Source organism: Molothrus aeneus, chromosome 4 (assembly GCF_037042795.1).
Source record: "Molothrus aeneus isolate 106 chromosome 4, BPBGC_Maene_1.0, whole genome shotgun sequence".
Classification (NCBI taxonomy): Eukaryota; Metazoa; Chordata; class Aves; order Passeriformes; family Icteridae; genus Molothrus; species Molothrus aeneus.
In genome coordinates this window covers 30,003,755-30,020,115 of record NC_089649.1, presented here as the reverse complement: position 1 = coordinate 30,020,115, position 16,361 = coordinate 30,003,755, and the positions used below count along the sequence as shown (strand labels likewise).

Genomic DNA, 16,361 nt, shown 5'->3' with positions numbered 1-16,361 from the left:
GAAAATATGAAGTAAATGTCATCAACAATAAATTAATTTTGAATAAGAAGTATATTCCTCACATACCTATATCACTTAGGTAAATGACTGATGGTCTCAGAAATGAGAACCGTGGTATTCTCAACAATCAGATCGGCTTTTCTAAGAAAGATTCACTGGTTCCTTCACTTACTTTTCTCCTAAATTAATTGCCAATAAGGCAACAGCAAGACACCTTCTGTCTAAAATGAAGTTTATTACACACTTCTATTGTTGTCTCATTACTTAACTGCATAAAGAATGTAAATTTTTGTAACACTGAAGAATATCCTAGTGCTGGTAGGAAAATGACCATTTTAATGACTATTTCAATTTCTAACTAAGAACACTTTCACTAATTCTTGTCAAGATAGAGATCAACCATCTTTTAAAAAAAATACTATACTATAAAAGTACTACCTTAAAAAAAAAAAGTACTATAAAGAACTGTATTAAACACTTCCTGCTGCAATCACACCATAGTTTCTTCTTAATGCTCTTGAATTTCCTGGCTGCTCCACCTGCAAGATCTAATTATGCTTGGGAGTTAGAAGACATGATGGAGAAGAAGACTGGAGAACAGGGTTGCTGCTGACTTTTCACACTCTCCATGCTACGTCAACCTGGCCCTAAACAATTTAATGCTCTGCTCATTTCCAGATTAGCTGAGCCATGGGCTGCCATTATGGTTTCAACTTCTACCAAATCAGAAAAAAACAGCTGATCAAGCTACTGCCTCAGCTTCCAGTTCTGCCAATCTAACACTCTTCTGTGTTTCTTATTCTTGACATTTTAACTGTGTGAGTACACATGCACATACATACATAAACATAAACACGATTCAAAAAGTTTTGGAGTTGCACTGATCAAATGACATCCTTCTCCAGCCCTGCAAAAAGAACCCTTCTGTTATCTTCTCTAGAGAATCAACTCTTAAGTAACAGAGCCGCCAACTGCAAAGTGATAACTCCTTGCTACCTTTTCCATCAAGCACAGAAAGCACACATGAGAAACAGAAACTGCATCCTGGGCTGGATGTTCAGAATGATCCCCTCCAAAGACTTTCATGCAATTAGAGGCTATTAGTGGCTTTTGGTTAAAAATAACCTATTAGAGCAGTACTATAAGAAATTCAGGAAGAACTGCCACTCCTTTGGAGACAATTACACATGCAACACCTGCTTGTCGCACAACACCAAAGCTCTTCCATGCTTTAAGAACAGTAAGCAAAACACAAATTGGCACACTTAAAACAGTAATTGCCAGGGTGTGGAATAACTCCCAGGGGCACAAAATTTACAGAGCATCTACAGCTTTCTTCCTCCACCAACACACAGCTTCCCTCTCTCTCTCGGGGAACCCGCCTGCTCCCGAGCAGGGCGCTGCTCTCCCTGTCCTGCCGCCCAGCATGCCCGGACCGGGCCGTACAAGCCGGGCCGACCCCGACCCGCCGGGCGCTGCCGGTGCCCGGGCAAGGGCGGCCCGGAGCCCGGCGAAGGGCGGCCGCCCCCGCGAGGTGACACGTCGGACGGGACGGAGCGGGAGGCGCGGCCCGGCCCTCCCCGAACCCGGGCCCAGAGGCTGCCCCGGCCCGGCCCGGTCCGTCCCTCACCTGGCGGCGGCGCCGCTGAGGCCCCGGGGGCTTCGTGCTGCGGGGGACGACAGGGCAGGACGGAAGGAGGGAAGGGGGGACGGAGGAGGCCGGGCGGGGCGGCGCCGGCGGCCCCTCTCAAGCTTTATTTTCTTCCTTCTCCGGTGGCAGCAGGAGCCGGAAGCGCCGGGCCGGAAAGGGATGACGGCGGCGGCCTCTCTAGGCCGTCATATCTATGGTCGCAGCCATGGCAACCACCGCCGGCACCGCCCGGGAGGCTGCTCCAGCCCCGCCGAGGGCCGAGCCCCTGAGGTGGGACCGCCGGCTGGGAAAGCGGCCGGAGCGGCAGGGAAGGAGCCTGGCCGGCTGTGGGCGCGGATGAGCGCGCCCGGGAGACGCTGCTCGGTGCCATGGCAGAGGCTCTGCCCGAAGCCACAGTGAGGAGGAAGAAAAGCATAACTATCGAGGAGAAAATCGACATCATAAGCGCTGTGGAAAGCGGCAAGAAAAAGGCGGACATTGCAGCCAAGTATGGCATCAAGAGGAACTCCCTGTCTTCGATTATGAAGAATAAGGAAAAAGTTTTGGAAGCCTTTGAAACTTTGCGGTTTGATCCTAAAAGGAAAAGACTGAGAACTGCTTTTTATGCCGACCTGGAAGATGCATTGATGAAGTGGTACAGAATTGCACAGTGCTTGAATGTGCCGGTCAATGGCCCCATGTTGCGCCTCAAGGCGAATGATTTTGCCCAGAAGCTTGGACACAGTGATTTTAAATGCAGCAATGGCTGGCTCGATCGTTTCAAGTCGAGGTACGGTTTAGTTTTCAGAGCTCAGCCTGTAGAAGCAGCTGCTACTCCTGCAGTGGGTGCTCCAACTCCTTGGTACCAAAATGTGCTTCCTTGTAATTTAAATGATTATCAGCCAAAAAATGTGTTTTACATACAGGAGACTGGGTTGTTGTATCAGATGTTACCACATAACACGTTTACATTTAAAGGGGAAACTTTTTCTGTAAGCAAAGAAAGCAAAGAGAGCGTGACTGTAGTGGTGGGTACAAATATGGATGGCTCTGAGAAACTCCCACTGCTCATTATAGGAAAAAGCAAAAGTCCACACTCTTTCAAAGATGTGAAATCGCTGCCAGTGGATTATGAAGCAAATGATATGGCGTGCATGACTTCAGGAATCTTTGAACAGTGGATGCACAAACTGGATCACAGATTTCAAGCACAGCAGCGCCAAGTGGTTATTCTTGTTGATTTTCTCCCAGCTCACACAGAAGTAAAGAACCTGAAGTCTGTCAAATTAGTGTTCTTTCCTCCAGACTCTTCTTCATGTATAGCTATGAAAGAAAGGATTATCAAAACTCTCAAGGTAAAATACAGGCACTGTCTTATCAAGAGATTTGTTGACTGCGTAGAAAGTAATAAAGAGTTTATGCTGACCCTTCTTGATGCAATTGAGATGCTGTACCTGTGCTGGAGGGAAGTAACACCAGAGACTATTGCAAAAAGTTGCAATGGAGCAACTTTCAAATTAGAAACTGAGACAAATGAAAATGACAATGAAGTTGAAAGTGATTTTGATTTGATTGCACATGCACGGGCAGCTGGGGTAGAGTTTCCAGAAGGCTTGTCTCTGGAAGAATATTCAGCTATAGATGATGGCTTGGTAACTTATGAAGTGCTTACAAATAATGAAAGGATGTGTGCCAAAGAAAGTGCATCAGATAAAGCTGAGACATTTGTTGGTGATGAAGATAAGGATGAAGGCGGTCAACTACAGGGAGTTGAACAGCTTTTACCATCCAAAAAGGAGGCTTTGAGTGCTTTAGATACCCTTCGAAAGTTTCTCAGAAGTCAGGACACAGATGATTCTCTTTATGATTCCCTAGCTGACTTGGATAATTTTATTCAACATGTAGCATGTGAATAAATATTTTAGCAAAGCGGGAAAGCATGTAATTGGAAAAAAAATTATATAATCAAAGATAGTTTAAAAACAAGCATTGCTGAAATGTTCTCTGGTATGTTTTGCTCAGGTGCCTAGATGAACATAACAAAACAATGAAAAAAGGGCTATGAACTGAAATTTTCTACAAAATCAGGAGCAAATAACATATATTTGAGGTGGAGAGAGGGAATGAGCTGAACCCTTAAAATGCTAACTGTAATAAGTACAATGGAGGCAAAAGAAATTCTTTGAGCAGTTTGGTGCACTCAGGATAAACTGTTGACCACTTGGAATCCTTTCTTCAAGAAGAGACTAGCACTTCTAGACATCAATAATTTCACTGGTGTTTTCAGAGTTTTGACAGTGGAGTAGTAAATATTTATCACTTTGGTGCTTTTGATACATAAACACAAAATTGAATAACACGGAAAATACATGTTTAAATTCTGAGAAGTAAGGCATTTTAAAAAGAAATATTTTTGGCCCCTTATCAGGAATTTTGCCATCTTTACTCTTGCAGCAGATGATGAACAGCAGAAAGTTACCACAGCTTTGAATGTGTTGTTTTGTTTTCTTAAACCTGCTCAAGTGTGAAGAGTCAAAAGACAAACAAACCTTTACTTCAAAAAGGAAGGTCATTCAAATCTATGCACCAAAAAGGCTGCAAAGGAGCTCCTTTGCAGCCTTTTTGGTGCATAGTTTTGATGTAGTTTTTTTTTTTTTGTGAAACTCCGTGTATTCCTACAGGAAATACAGAAATAAAACCCCAGTATCTGGAGTAAAAACCTCACTGAGCTCTTGTTTTGTTTTCAGTACTTGGAGGCTTTGCTGTAGGATTCGATGCACTAATGTGGTTTATCACTATAAGTCCCATTAACAAGGGTGCTGTTTGCATGATTGCAGTGTGAAGTTGTGTAAATCACAGTACCTTTACATGTCTTTGAGTATGCATTTCAAGCAAGGTAATCATATCAGAGCCAAAACCCACAGTGTATATGACCTTCTGGCTTTTTTCAAAACCTGTTTTAAATCTTTTCAATATCTATAAATTTAATTTTTTTTTCAAAATTTTGAGATAATATTTTTTCTAATTTAGAGGAATATTTTTTCTCTTTTAGAGGCCCTTTAGGAAGCCTGTGTAATAAAAAAATCTATTATGCTTCCTAAAATTAAACCATGAGAAAAAAATCTCATGCATATGTGAATCTTCAGTTTAAATAAATAGTTTGTCTATAGCTTTGTTTACTGGGGTTTTTTTTCTGGTGTAGGACAGTTTATCCATTTTCATTATTGTGAAATCATTTCAGAAAATATATCAGATTGTTGCAAGACAGTGAAAATACTAGGGTTGGTGAGAAAAAGCTTTTGGCTGTAAGAACATTTTACTAGAACCCCTTCCAAAAAAACCCCACAAACTTCTGGTATCTTATTATGAAATATATTATGTGAATTCCATCCAAAGAATATTCTGATTAATTAAGAAATTTCTGTTGATATCCCAATAAATAAAGTCCTACATGGAGATTTATAGAACTGGTGAAAAACATATTCCTCTGAATTATCTCTTCTAGGTATTTATTATTTTAAAACAGATGCAAAATCTTTTCAATTAACAATCTGTGTCACATTCTTCTTGCTTAAATACTTTAGAACAAGCTTATGAAAAGTACTTAAGCTTATTTGAAGTTCATCTAAATCCCACAGACATCTGTAGATAATTTGCCTATAGTAATCTTTCAATTTAAAATAGATTCTTTGCAACAGCTTTTCTTGCTAAAGGCAGGTTTAGTTTCTCTTATCCATATAGTAAATGTATAATTTGTTATAATTTGACTCCATGTGGCCCTCACTGGCCTGGGTTCCAGATAAAGAACCTCTCTGTTTCCTTCTGAGAAAATTCAGAGTGTGAAAGTGTTGGATCTGAATGAGGAAGACTCACGTATGTAAGCAGCAAATCTTGGTTAAACAAGGGTGCACTCTACAAGAAGTGTAACTTGTGCAAGAAGAGGCTTGTAAAATCAGCAGATGGGAAATAACATTGTTAGCTGGAATGGAAGGAAGTGAATTACTGTGTGTTTTCATACTCCCTCATGAAAGCAACAGGAAGGATTTACTAATTTGGCCTGGACTTTGAAGGTGAATTGTGAAACTTGCTTTAAAAAACATACAGCCTGTCAAAATCCTGTATCTTTAGAGAATTTATGACTTTTTCCTAGCCTCCTAGTTCATTCTGAGAAACAAAACTAAAATGCACTCACTGAAACTGGTTCTGTAAGTCAGACACTTCAAATTCTAACACTATAGCTTTCAAAGTTATTTAGGAGCCCAAATGTTTCTCCTCGCTTGGATTTTGGTCACATTTATAGTGAGTGAAAATGGAATCCATTCTGAAGTTGTTACTTTTTCAGGTGTTTGTCATGGGGAGATGCAGACTCCCAGATCTGAAGTACAAACAGTGGAAAAGGAAGCAGGGCACTGTGTAAATGTTTGTCAGTTCAGCCTGTGCACACAGTTTGAGCTGGAGATTTCTTTACATTGTCTGGGTAAACCACCAGGACACTGTTTTTTTTATATCTTGGGATGGTACCTTTTGGAGGGAGAGGAAGAATATAGCTTTAGATTGCATCATATTTAAAATGAAGAACCTTTTCTACAAAAGGCAGGTAACTAAGGCTGTTGTTTGCTCTAATACTTTAATATTAGTATGGAAAATAAGGTGCTTTTTCTCTGTAGCTTTTCTGCCTCATGTTATGGTTAGATAGTGATTATGTTCTTCAGCAACAAGTCAGTGAGGCTGCTTTCGGTAACCCAAAAGTGGCTTCTAGAAGAGGGAACTGAAAATATGAAGTTTTAAAAATATAACTGATGTCTAGACAAGGCCAAAATAGAAAAAAATATTTTGAAAGTATGTTTGATATAATAAAAAACATCCTCAGATTCATTCTTGAGGTAAGCAATATGTAAAATAAATATGCTCTTCAAAAATGCATGGTTTTTGAAAACTGTTAGAAATAGTACACTCTGATTTTTTTGTGTAGGTTTATTACTGTATGGGCAGTTCTAGAAACCTTTCAGGTCTATAAAATCTACTTTTAAAACTGTTACCAAAAGGAAGATTGCTCTCCCCTAATGGTAAAAGGAAATAACAATTTTTGCACCCTTAGGCAAAAATGGAAGAGAGGAGGCAGTCAGGGATCTACAGGAGAGCAATCCATGTGTGCGTGTATATCCAAGATTTGTGACATTTTGATAGCTAAGCAATCATGGGAGTAAATAAGTCGATGGTTTCACATTATTACACAAATCTTGAGAATAATACTTTCAAACACACAGAGTATTAAGTGATTTTAATTTTTATGTGCAATATTTTCGTAAACTTATGTTAAAAATGTAACATGAGAATATTAGTAAAATACCTCCAAGTTTTTTTGGTGGTTGTCTTTATTGTAGTGATAGAATAATATTGGTCTACTCAAGACTTACCTGAAATGTGTGGTGACTGGGCACCCATGGACAGTTGTAATGACAGTTTTTTCCATGTTATTTTATTCCTGTAATATCAATAAAAGCTGGTGCTTCCTATTTTTGGGAGGCATTTGTTAAATGAAGGGTTTGCAAAGTTCTCATTGAGAATTGAATGCTGCTGTGGCCACAGAATAGTTTTATATTTATGCAAGGAAGTCAGTATTTGTATCTAAATGTTTTAATATGTCTGTTTTGGGGGGACCCTTCCTTGAAAATCAGAACAAAGCCTGGTTAATTAATAAGCTAACAAATTGAACTGAAATTTTTGCAGTGGGATGAGTGACAGCATATTTCTGTCAATACATGCTTTAACAACAGAAAAAAAAATCTTTGCAACAGATGAAAATATACAAACTTGGTGTCTGACAGCCTGATTTTACACACAGCCTTTATGCTGGTAAAGCAGTGTGGTATAGACACGTGATTCCCTTTTCCTGATACCACTGCACATCATTGGTTTACAGAAATGGGAATTCAGGTGTAGCTCATTTCCTTTCTTGGTAGCTCAGTTACTCTGTTTGAGCTGAATTTTCTCCTTTCAAATGTATCTGTTTAACTGCATTGGTCTAGCTCAAACCATACAACCTCTGGGTTAAGGCAGAGTGGGGAAGCCAGTAGTGTCTTGCCAACTTATAGCTGTGTCACCTCTGTTCTTTGAGCAGAATGGAAAAGTGTAAACTGCAAATTAGTGCTATCAGTAAAGTGAGCAAATAGCACACTGAATTACCAAATCTCTTGAGTGAGAATGTGCCATGTTTTTAACAATTTTTAAAATGGCTTTCTGTGTTTTACAGTATTTCAGCTGAAAGCCACATTATTCCTAAGCTTTCATGTCATGCTACCTCTGCCACAACATTCCAGCCTTGTGCATGAATAGCACCAAGGGGAACAGGTCACTCCCATCAACACACAGGTAGCTACAATCCATGTGAGTTGCCAGCCTGCCCACAGGTAGTGGCTGTGTCACTGGGGAGGTGAGTTCCAGAGCTGGTTTGCATCCTCCTGCCCTTCCACGCTTGCATTGCTCTATGTGCTGTGCCAGCACTTGGCTGTAATCACCAAGGTAGTGACTCATCTGTCTGAGAAAGTTTGGTCTGATGGGATAGTGCAACCTCACCCCAAATGCCAAATGAAATAATTCAGGGTTTATTGCTTGAAGACTGTGGGACCCAGGATTGCTGAGGAGGGCATTAAGATGTCTCAGCTCTCCTGGTCCCTGCTCAGTAGCAAGGCTGAAAGAGAAGTTCTTGCTCTGGAGAAGTTCTTACAAAACACTCGCTCTTAGAAGAACTCCTTCGACATGTGGTAACTAGTTGTTGGATTTCTCATCTGAAGTCAGCCACTTCTCTTGAGAGATGTGCTCTGTATCATGCATACAAGGAGACAACCTAATGAAAGCGCTGCTTTTCTTCTAGAGGCACTGGTGCCTCCTATTTCTAACCTGTATAAATGATGCAATATGATACTTCGCTATTCAAAATTCTATTTCTTTCCCCTTCCACCTTTTATTCATCCATTTTATATTCATTGATATCCTGACAATTCTAATGTTAATGTTAGGATTTTTGGCCCAACCTTCTGGCAAACTGCTTTCCTCCTTACACTCCCTATTTCTAATATTATCTTTTGCAGATCATATTTTTGAACTGTCTCATGTATCAGCTAGTATCACCCTCTTGGTACACATCCTCGTGATCGTAGGCCCTAAATTCTCCATTGCTGTATTTAGTGGCTTTCCCAAATCCTTGCTTCATTTAGCTGAAAACATTATGTCATTATTTGTTTTTGTCTTTTCCTTTTATAGCAGAGGGTGAGCAGTGCTTTTTCCAGCAGTTCCCCAGAATGTCCAAGAGAACTGGTAACAAAACACATAATCTCTTTCTCCTTTCAGATGTCTCCATTTTCTAACTTTCTGTCAGTGGTCCCTTCTGACCTGTTCTTTTGAAATTCTCAATTTGAAATTTAGTATCTTTGTTTAAACTGCTCCTATTTCTCATTCATCTCTTACCCCTACCTGCCTATATAGTATCCTTCCCACATTCCATTTTTATATTTACATTTCTAAATATAATATTGCTACTCTTAGCTCTTTGGCTTTTTCCTCCCTCTTCTTTTACTGGCCCCATCTAATATTTAAACTGCATTTCAAACTCCCTTGTCTTTCTTTCTATGATTTCATGTCCAGTTCTCTCCTCCAAAAACAAATACTTAATTCTTTCTGGAGACAACCAGTGTTTTTACTTTCTATCTTACTTGGCGTGTCTCCATGATATTTGTACATCAAATATTATGTAATGATTAAAAATATGTCATCTGCCCTAACTTTACCTCTTTGCATTTTTTCCCCATCCTTTATGCTTAGTCATTTCAAGTCTTGCCTTTGTTTGAAGCTTTCTTTTGCACTCCTCAGCATAAATTTTATTCTTTGTTTTAACCTTGTAAAAAATAAACCCACAAACAAAACCTGCACAAGGACAGAGTTGAGGACTGTTTGTTGACATAGCTAACTGCGTTACAATGTTGCATTAAAAAGTCAGATTGAAAGCCGGCTCAAACATTAGGTAATATCTATCAAAAACATATCTATCTAGGTTTTTATTTTAACCTACATCTTTTGTTGTTTATTTTTGCTTTTTTTCTATTTCAATAGCTGTTTGTGAGACTTCAGATGTTTGTGCCATGTGTAGCGAGCCCATATGGCCTGAGATCATAAAGGCAGGTAGAACATAAAAAAGGATGGGTTAAAATGCAGGGTTCTGGTCTACTGAGATTCCCCTGCAGGAACTCAGGGAGAATTTGTAAGTCAGGTTAAGGAGAACTTTTTATTAAAAATCAACATCGATTGTTGTTGATTTTTAAAAAACAGCTAAATTATATATGGATATGGACTTACAGAATCCATATCCATATATAATTTAGCTCACAGAAATTATTATGAGAGGTAACACCACAAATTCTCCAAATTCTGGATAGCAAGAAATGGCCACCCACAATTCAGCTCCACTTCAAAACTGACACAAATTTGTGTTTGAGTTTTCTCCCCCAGAGCTAATGACACACGATCTGTGTAAACTGTCACTGCCCTGCCCAGGGCTCATCAATGTTCAGTGAGCAAATAGACATTTGCCTAGAGACAAGGCAAGGCTGAAACAGCATTTCTGTGTAAGAAGGGTTTCTGCAGAGCCTAGACATTTCAGAAAGAGTCAGATGAGCTTGAAAATTGACATGGCTTTTCAGAAATTAACCAAGAGACGCTTGGTAATATGAACTTGGGATCTGAATTAGAGACCCTTATTATGTGCTGTTACTAACAACTGCTAAACTATTTTTGAAAAGCTGGCACAATTGATATCAGTTTTACTGCTCTGAGAAAAAGTGTGTCTGAGTGTTACATGTATACTCAACACATGGCAAAGGCAAACAATTCAAATTTGAATTACAACTCAAGTTCTAGTAGAGACAAACCCTTAATTCCCTGTGAGTGCTGAGGGTGACCAGACTCAGTGCATTATACACTGAGCATCTGCAGAGAAGCAGGAGCAGATGTGGCAAATGCTATAGACAAGCAACAGCAGGACAGAAATATAAGTACAGGCAGGCAGAGCTACAGGCTCTTGGCTCTGCTTGTTGAATGAATACAAACAACCCTCCAATCCCCATCAGGAGGCTTCTCCTACATGTCCTGTTACCAACCCAATCTTTTCAAAAAGCAACAGAAATTCTCTTAGGAACCAAAAGAAATTTAGAGTTTGATAATTTCTTGCCAAATTGGCAATGTTGTTCTTCATACCCCTTCACCATGTAGAAGTTGGCAACAGAAATCCAAATAGAAAAGGGAAAGCTGAAGTAAATGTGTAATAAAACTGGTAGTTTTTTGTGTCCCATCCTCAACTGGCCTTCACTCATCTCATGTAGATTTAGGTGCACTAAATCATACAACACCTTCGGAGCTTTGTCAAAGTGTAATCTGGTGCCAACCACTTGCCTGCCAGAGCTAACAGGAGAGCATTTGGCAAACACAATGGTGGCTAGAAATCATCTTGCAGTTTCATCTCAAATATTCATTGTTAAATAGCTGTCGTAAAATGGCTTGATCATTCCTTAACAATATCTACAGCATTATTCCTACCCAGCCATAATGCACATGTGCAACTCCAAACCTGTATTCCTTGTGAAATGCCTGCATCACTGGGATGGCAGAGAACATCCTGGACAATGAGATTATATGAAATTTACATTAATGTAAGCTTCCTAAGGAATTATTTGGAATGGGGATTAGGTAGCTTTATGAATTTAAAACTTCCTTCAGATTTCTTTATCCTCTCACCTCATCTAACAGGGGTTGAAACCAGTAGCTTGCACTGGTCCAGCCTCACAAATGAGATAATTTTGAAAAGTGTTCTTTTGGGAGGAGCTCTGCTAGTGTTCAGAGGCATATTGACCTGCAAGAATTAGGCAGAAATTTTGCAATGTGTGGAAAGCAGCCCATGGGATCCAGCCAGCAGGAGATTTAACTGCTGCTCTGCCTCCCAAGTGGGCTGAGCCAGCTTCTTATTAGGATGCTGACTCCTCAGGCATGGCACATATTTGTGAGATTACATCCTCCAAAAGCAGTAATGCAGGTCCTGGTTTGCTTTTAATCATTCATCCTTCTCTCTTCTTCCTGTCTGCCATTCCAGCTCCTCAGAGATTAAAAATTCCTTGTCAGCCGCCTGCCTGATCCGATCAGTCCCCCGGTTTGGAAACCTGGGATGGCTCTGTGCAATCCACCCTCCTGATTTACAGGCTTTAAATATAGCACCGGTATTTACCAGGCTTTTGTTTTGTTTTGTTTTGTTTTTGTTGAGTATCAGATCCTTGCATTCTCTAAAAGCATTTTCAGCTCTAATGGGAAAAGAATGAGTTGTGAACTTGAAATGAATTCCACGTTTCTCTCTGTGGAGATAAAATTATAAGAATTTAAACCATGCTGAGATCTGCCCTTACTTACATTTGAGAAGGGTGTAGACTCAGGGTAGGTGTGGATTGACCTTTGCAGACACGGTAGAAGGCATAAAGCTTCACAGTTAAGTACTCAGAACCAAAATGGATTATGAGAGGAATTATATGTTCACTTCCAGGAAGCTTCTGTTTCCTATATGATCACATCTACAATTCTTTCTGTCAGGGGTTTCATCAGCAGCCAATAGTTAGGACTGACCTCTTTCATTCTTGCATCTCCTGTGAATGGCTGAATGCCAGGTCTCACAGAATTTTAGTATTTCTTGCCTCTTACTTAGGATACACCTATAAAACCTGTACCTTCTGACAGAAGATCAGGCCTCAGAGAGCAGGATGTAGGCAAGGTAGCAGCCTGTCAGAACCATGATCTTCTCACTTCAGACCACACTTGGTGCACCTGCACTGGCACAGGGGTGTGACTGTGGCATGGACAGATGCATAGAAGAGACACCACAGGAGTTAAGGGGTATCAGTCTGTGCACTGCTATTAGGATGTGTAATTGGGCTGCTAGTGTATATACTGAAGTATATTTCACTGTCACAACTCTCTACAGCAACCAAAAAAATATTTAATAAAGGTGTGCCTACCTGTACTGCCATCACAGACACTGGTCAACACACGAATCGACCTGAAAATGTGGTGCAGTACATCCAACCCAGCTCTTAGAAATGGATTTCTCCCATACCAGACTAAATCAGAGGGCCAAATTTATGATTTTTTTTTTTTCAGGTAGTCTTGCAGCACTACAGTCAGCTATACTGAACTGAAAGTTAGATTTAAACACAGGGAGGGTGTTGAGAAGCAATGCTTTCTGCCACAAATGCCCTCAGCATATCCCTCCCTGGGCTGTGACTGATGGCATTTTGGATGCTTATCACTAAAAAATTCTATCACCTGTATGAAGACTTGGTCAGAGATTAAATACACCCTATGCTGAGATGGGGGTTTCAGAGAAATAAGGATTGTAGGCAAGACACAACTCACATTTCCATCTGAAAATGAGGCTGCAGATACATGGATTTCCAGATTTCAGCATGGTTTCTGATTTCAGATTCTAGACAAAAGTGTAAAGTTTCTGAAACAGCTTCCTTGGCACTGCAAAGGCTGTTGAAAACTTTTTGAGTTAGCAATATGTGGGTTTAGTGTAATCACCCTGACAAAGGAATGTATCACATATTAGCAGCTATGATGGTTAAACCAGTATTAGCAATGTAATGCCATATAGAAAGTGCTTTAACTGAATTTTTTTTTTAAAGTATGTGTTTCAAAAATATGTTTATTTTCTAATAATCAGCTGTGTTTCTTGCTTCAGTCCTAGTTTCCAGTTGCATAGAGGAGCAGACAAAGTGCCTTCAGGACCACTAACATTTTGATTCAGGGGCCTGAAGTTAAACAGGCACAGGTTCAAAACACAGGCTGAGAGGCTTCCAAACAGCCTTAATTTAGCCTCTCACTTGTACACACATTATAAATACAGCCTCTCTGCAGACTATCACACTTTTTTCCTTTAATATCTGTCTGGTTTAAAGCTGGATGCTGTTTCTTTAATTCTACTGGAACTATTTATATGCTTAAATATGTCCTCAAATTCTGCAGAGCTGGACTATGACAGGACTGGAGGCTGCTTCCATGATTTTAAATGTTGGTTCATAACACTGCACTAGAACAGAGAACTTGGCTTAAGTCCTTTAAAGTTATTTAAATTACAAACTATGGAAAATAATTTTTTCAAATAATCTAGGAACAAAATTTGCCCCAGATCAGATATCCATACTCTTAAATGTAGTTAGTGGTTATTTGCATTTTTAGTATCTGAGAAGGTTTAAAAAACGCTTGTCTTTAATGTTTCTTTAGTCTGGACTCTATATAAACTATTTGTGAAGTAAAGTTCAGTAATTACAGTGAAAATATGCAAAGGAAAAACTCGAGAACATTTAATTCAAGAACAGAATAAGTGACCTAGATGGGAGGATCAAATGAGAGCTGCCACAGCCTAAAAAAGTATCAAGCAACATTTAAGCAGCATTATTTTAGGACATCAAAGATTATCTTCAGATACTTTAGGTGTGGCTGGAAAAACCTTAGTACTCACATTACAATTTGGATGTGCTGGTGTGGTTTTTTTATGGTCTAGTATTCCTGAAGGAATGTGCTTTTCAGATTTCATTCTCTTCTTATGAATTGCTCACAGCTGAGAAAATACCTTCAGACATCCAGCTGAAGCACCCTAAAAATGAAAGTAAAGAGGATTTTAAAATATCTACTTTACTTTCCCTCAAGTACCTTGTCTCTCTACTCTTCATTTTACTAAATCTCCAGTGATTGCACCCAGAACAGATTTCTGTTTGGTTTTCAATCCTTTACTTCATCAATCCTTTACTTCATCAATAACAAGTCTTGTTATCTCTTTAAGATAAATATTTCAATTTCTACCGAGCACTGAGGGTTTTTTCAAGCCAGATCTCAAGCTAGCATTGACTTGTGACAACTACTGAGCAGGCACCTCTGTGTAAGCCACGCAGTGCTGACGTTTCATGGGAAGATCATTCACCAGCTGACAGCTTTTCCCCCATTTTAGTTGCTGCCCATGCATCTATCAAGTGAGCTGGCACATGAAAGCCTGTGACCAGACAAGGCTCTGATCCTTGTGTGGGACACCCAGGATGTGTTTCTTCTCTCACTCCCAGGAGCAGCCACGGAGAATTTCTGTTCTCTGATTTTTTTTCAAAATTGCGCAGATACTCCTTTTAGCATGTCAGTTCTATTGTCTGCCGTGTGTCTGTCTGTGCTGGCAGGTCTGCTGCTCTCCTGTGCCTGCACAGCCATTTCTGTACAAAACAGCTTTATTCCCAATACCAGAGACTCAGGAGTCAGCTCCTGTTCTAAACAGGCTTTTGAACACAATCCCATCCCTCTGTGAGGCATCTCAAGTAAATTTATTCTTCCTAACTTATTACATGGCTCATCTTTTGGGGTCCACTTCTGGTCAGATGTGTTTCTCAACCCCTGACTGAGAGTGGAAGGGGATCCCCTCCTGACAGCTGAGTTGCAGTGCCCAATGACCTCTTTGTTCCTTAAACTAGGACTTGGATTGTTTACATCAGCTGTATGCTTAATACAGGTTTGGGATACTGCAACCCTACAGAAAATTTATATTTCCATTTTATAATTTCAGTCTCTAATTCCAGCTTAAACCCTAATACAACATGTGCATAATTATTTTTAAAGAATGAAACAAACCTTTAACTAATAAATCCCCATCCTGCTCCACAAAGTATGAAAGTCTGATTTACTCATAAATAAAAGGTCAGGAAGGTGACCCAAGCCTTTTTAAAAACTGATTGTTTTTATTTCAGTTTCATTCCAGCACTGGCTTCAGAAGAACAAAGTATAAAAGATTAATAAATTGTAAATTTCTCTCCCAGTAGTGGTATGTTACAATGAATAAAAGTGTTTGAAATTTGATTCTCAGAATTGCATTGTTCATGCCTTGGCTTCTTGTCTCAGATGCTTATGGCTTCATGTCTCATGAGGATGCTCTGCACAGTTTTGAAAATAAGTGGGGCACAGCATCCTGGCCCAAAACCCTGGATTTTCCCTGTTAAAACAGACAGTTTTGGGGGCAGAAAAGGGTACAATCCCTGTTGGTGCCCAGGAGCACTCTGAAGTTACAAATTTAGGAGAAAGTACTAATCATTTAGCTATGAAAAGGAATATTAAGCTAGTAGCATTGAGGTAAGAGCAGGCTTTAAAAAAACACAAACCCTAAAGTTGTACTTTGAGGGGTTCATCCCACCTTTACCCAGCCTGCATTGAGACAAAGACAGACCTCATGGAGTCCCCCCTAGATTTTAAGGGTAGGAGTCTAGGAATGTTGTTGTGTGAAGGAATTTATGGGTGAATCCCCACTCGGCTACAGGAAAGCTCTGCTGGGGACTACCTACACCAGCTAGTAATTGTGTCTCTCCCGTGGTCAAACAACAAGACAACTTTGCTGACCAGACGTTGTCCTTTTGGAAGTGCAGTTTCAGCTGTGGATTTTGCCTGAGGGAAAGCTGAGCTTCCAGGAGGACATATCTTTCAAAACACAGTCAGTACTACAACAGAATGGAAGCATCATCTATTTTAGGGATTTATGTAAGTCACAAGTAATTCAGCAACCTTTTGGCAAGTGCAAAATGTATAATCCATGTACTGTTTTCCCAAAAATTAGTAGAAATGAAGTGTCCAGCTTCAATATAAATCTGTCAACAATATAAATCTTCAATAT

The 16,361-nt window shown here is 39.8% G+C and overlaps 2 protein-coding genes across 2 annotated transcripts in view; one reads left to right on the top strand and one right to left on the bottom strand.

Annotated features, from left to right (window-relative positions):
- Positions 1-1,766, bottom strand: part of ARFIP1 (ADP ribosylation factor interacting protein 1) — a 40,929-nt gene extending 39,163 nt beyond the window's left edge. The window contains exon 1 of the mRNA XM_066549025.1: positions 1,631-1,766. The gene's annotated coding sequence lies outside the window, so the exon portion shown is untranslated. The remainder of the gene's footprint in view (positions 1-1,630) is intronic.
- Positions 1,767-1,810: 44 nt separating this feature from the next.
- On the top strand, positions 1,811-3,567 carry TIGD4 (tigger transposable element derived 4). The gene is given in 3 exon segments (XM_066549023.1): positions 1,811-1,867; positions 1,869-1,913; positions 1,915-3,567. Coding segments are annotated over 3 exon segments (1,734 nt in total). The 3' UTR covers positions 3,547-3,567.
- Positions 3,568-16,361: the final 12,794 nt, after the last annotated feature.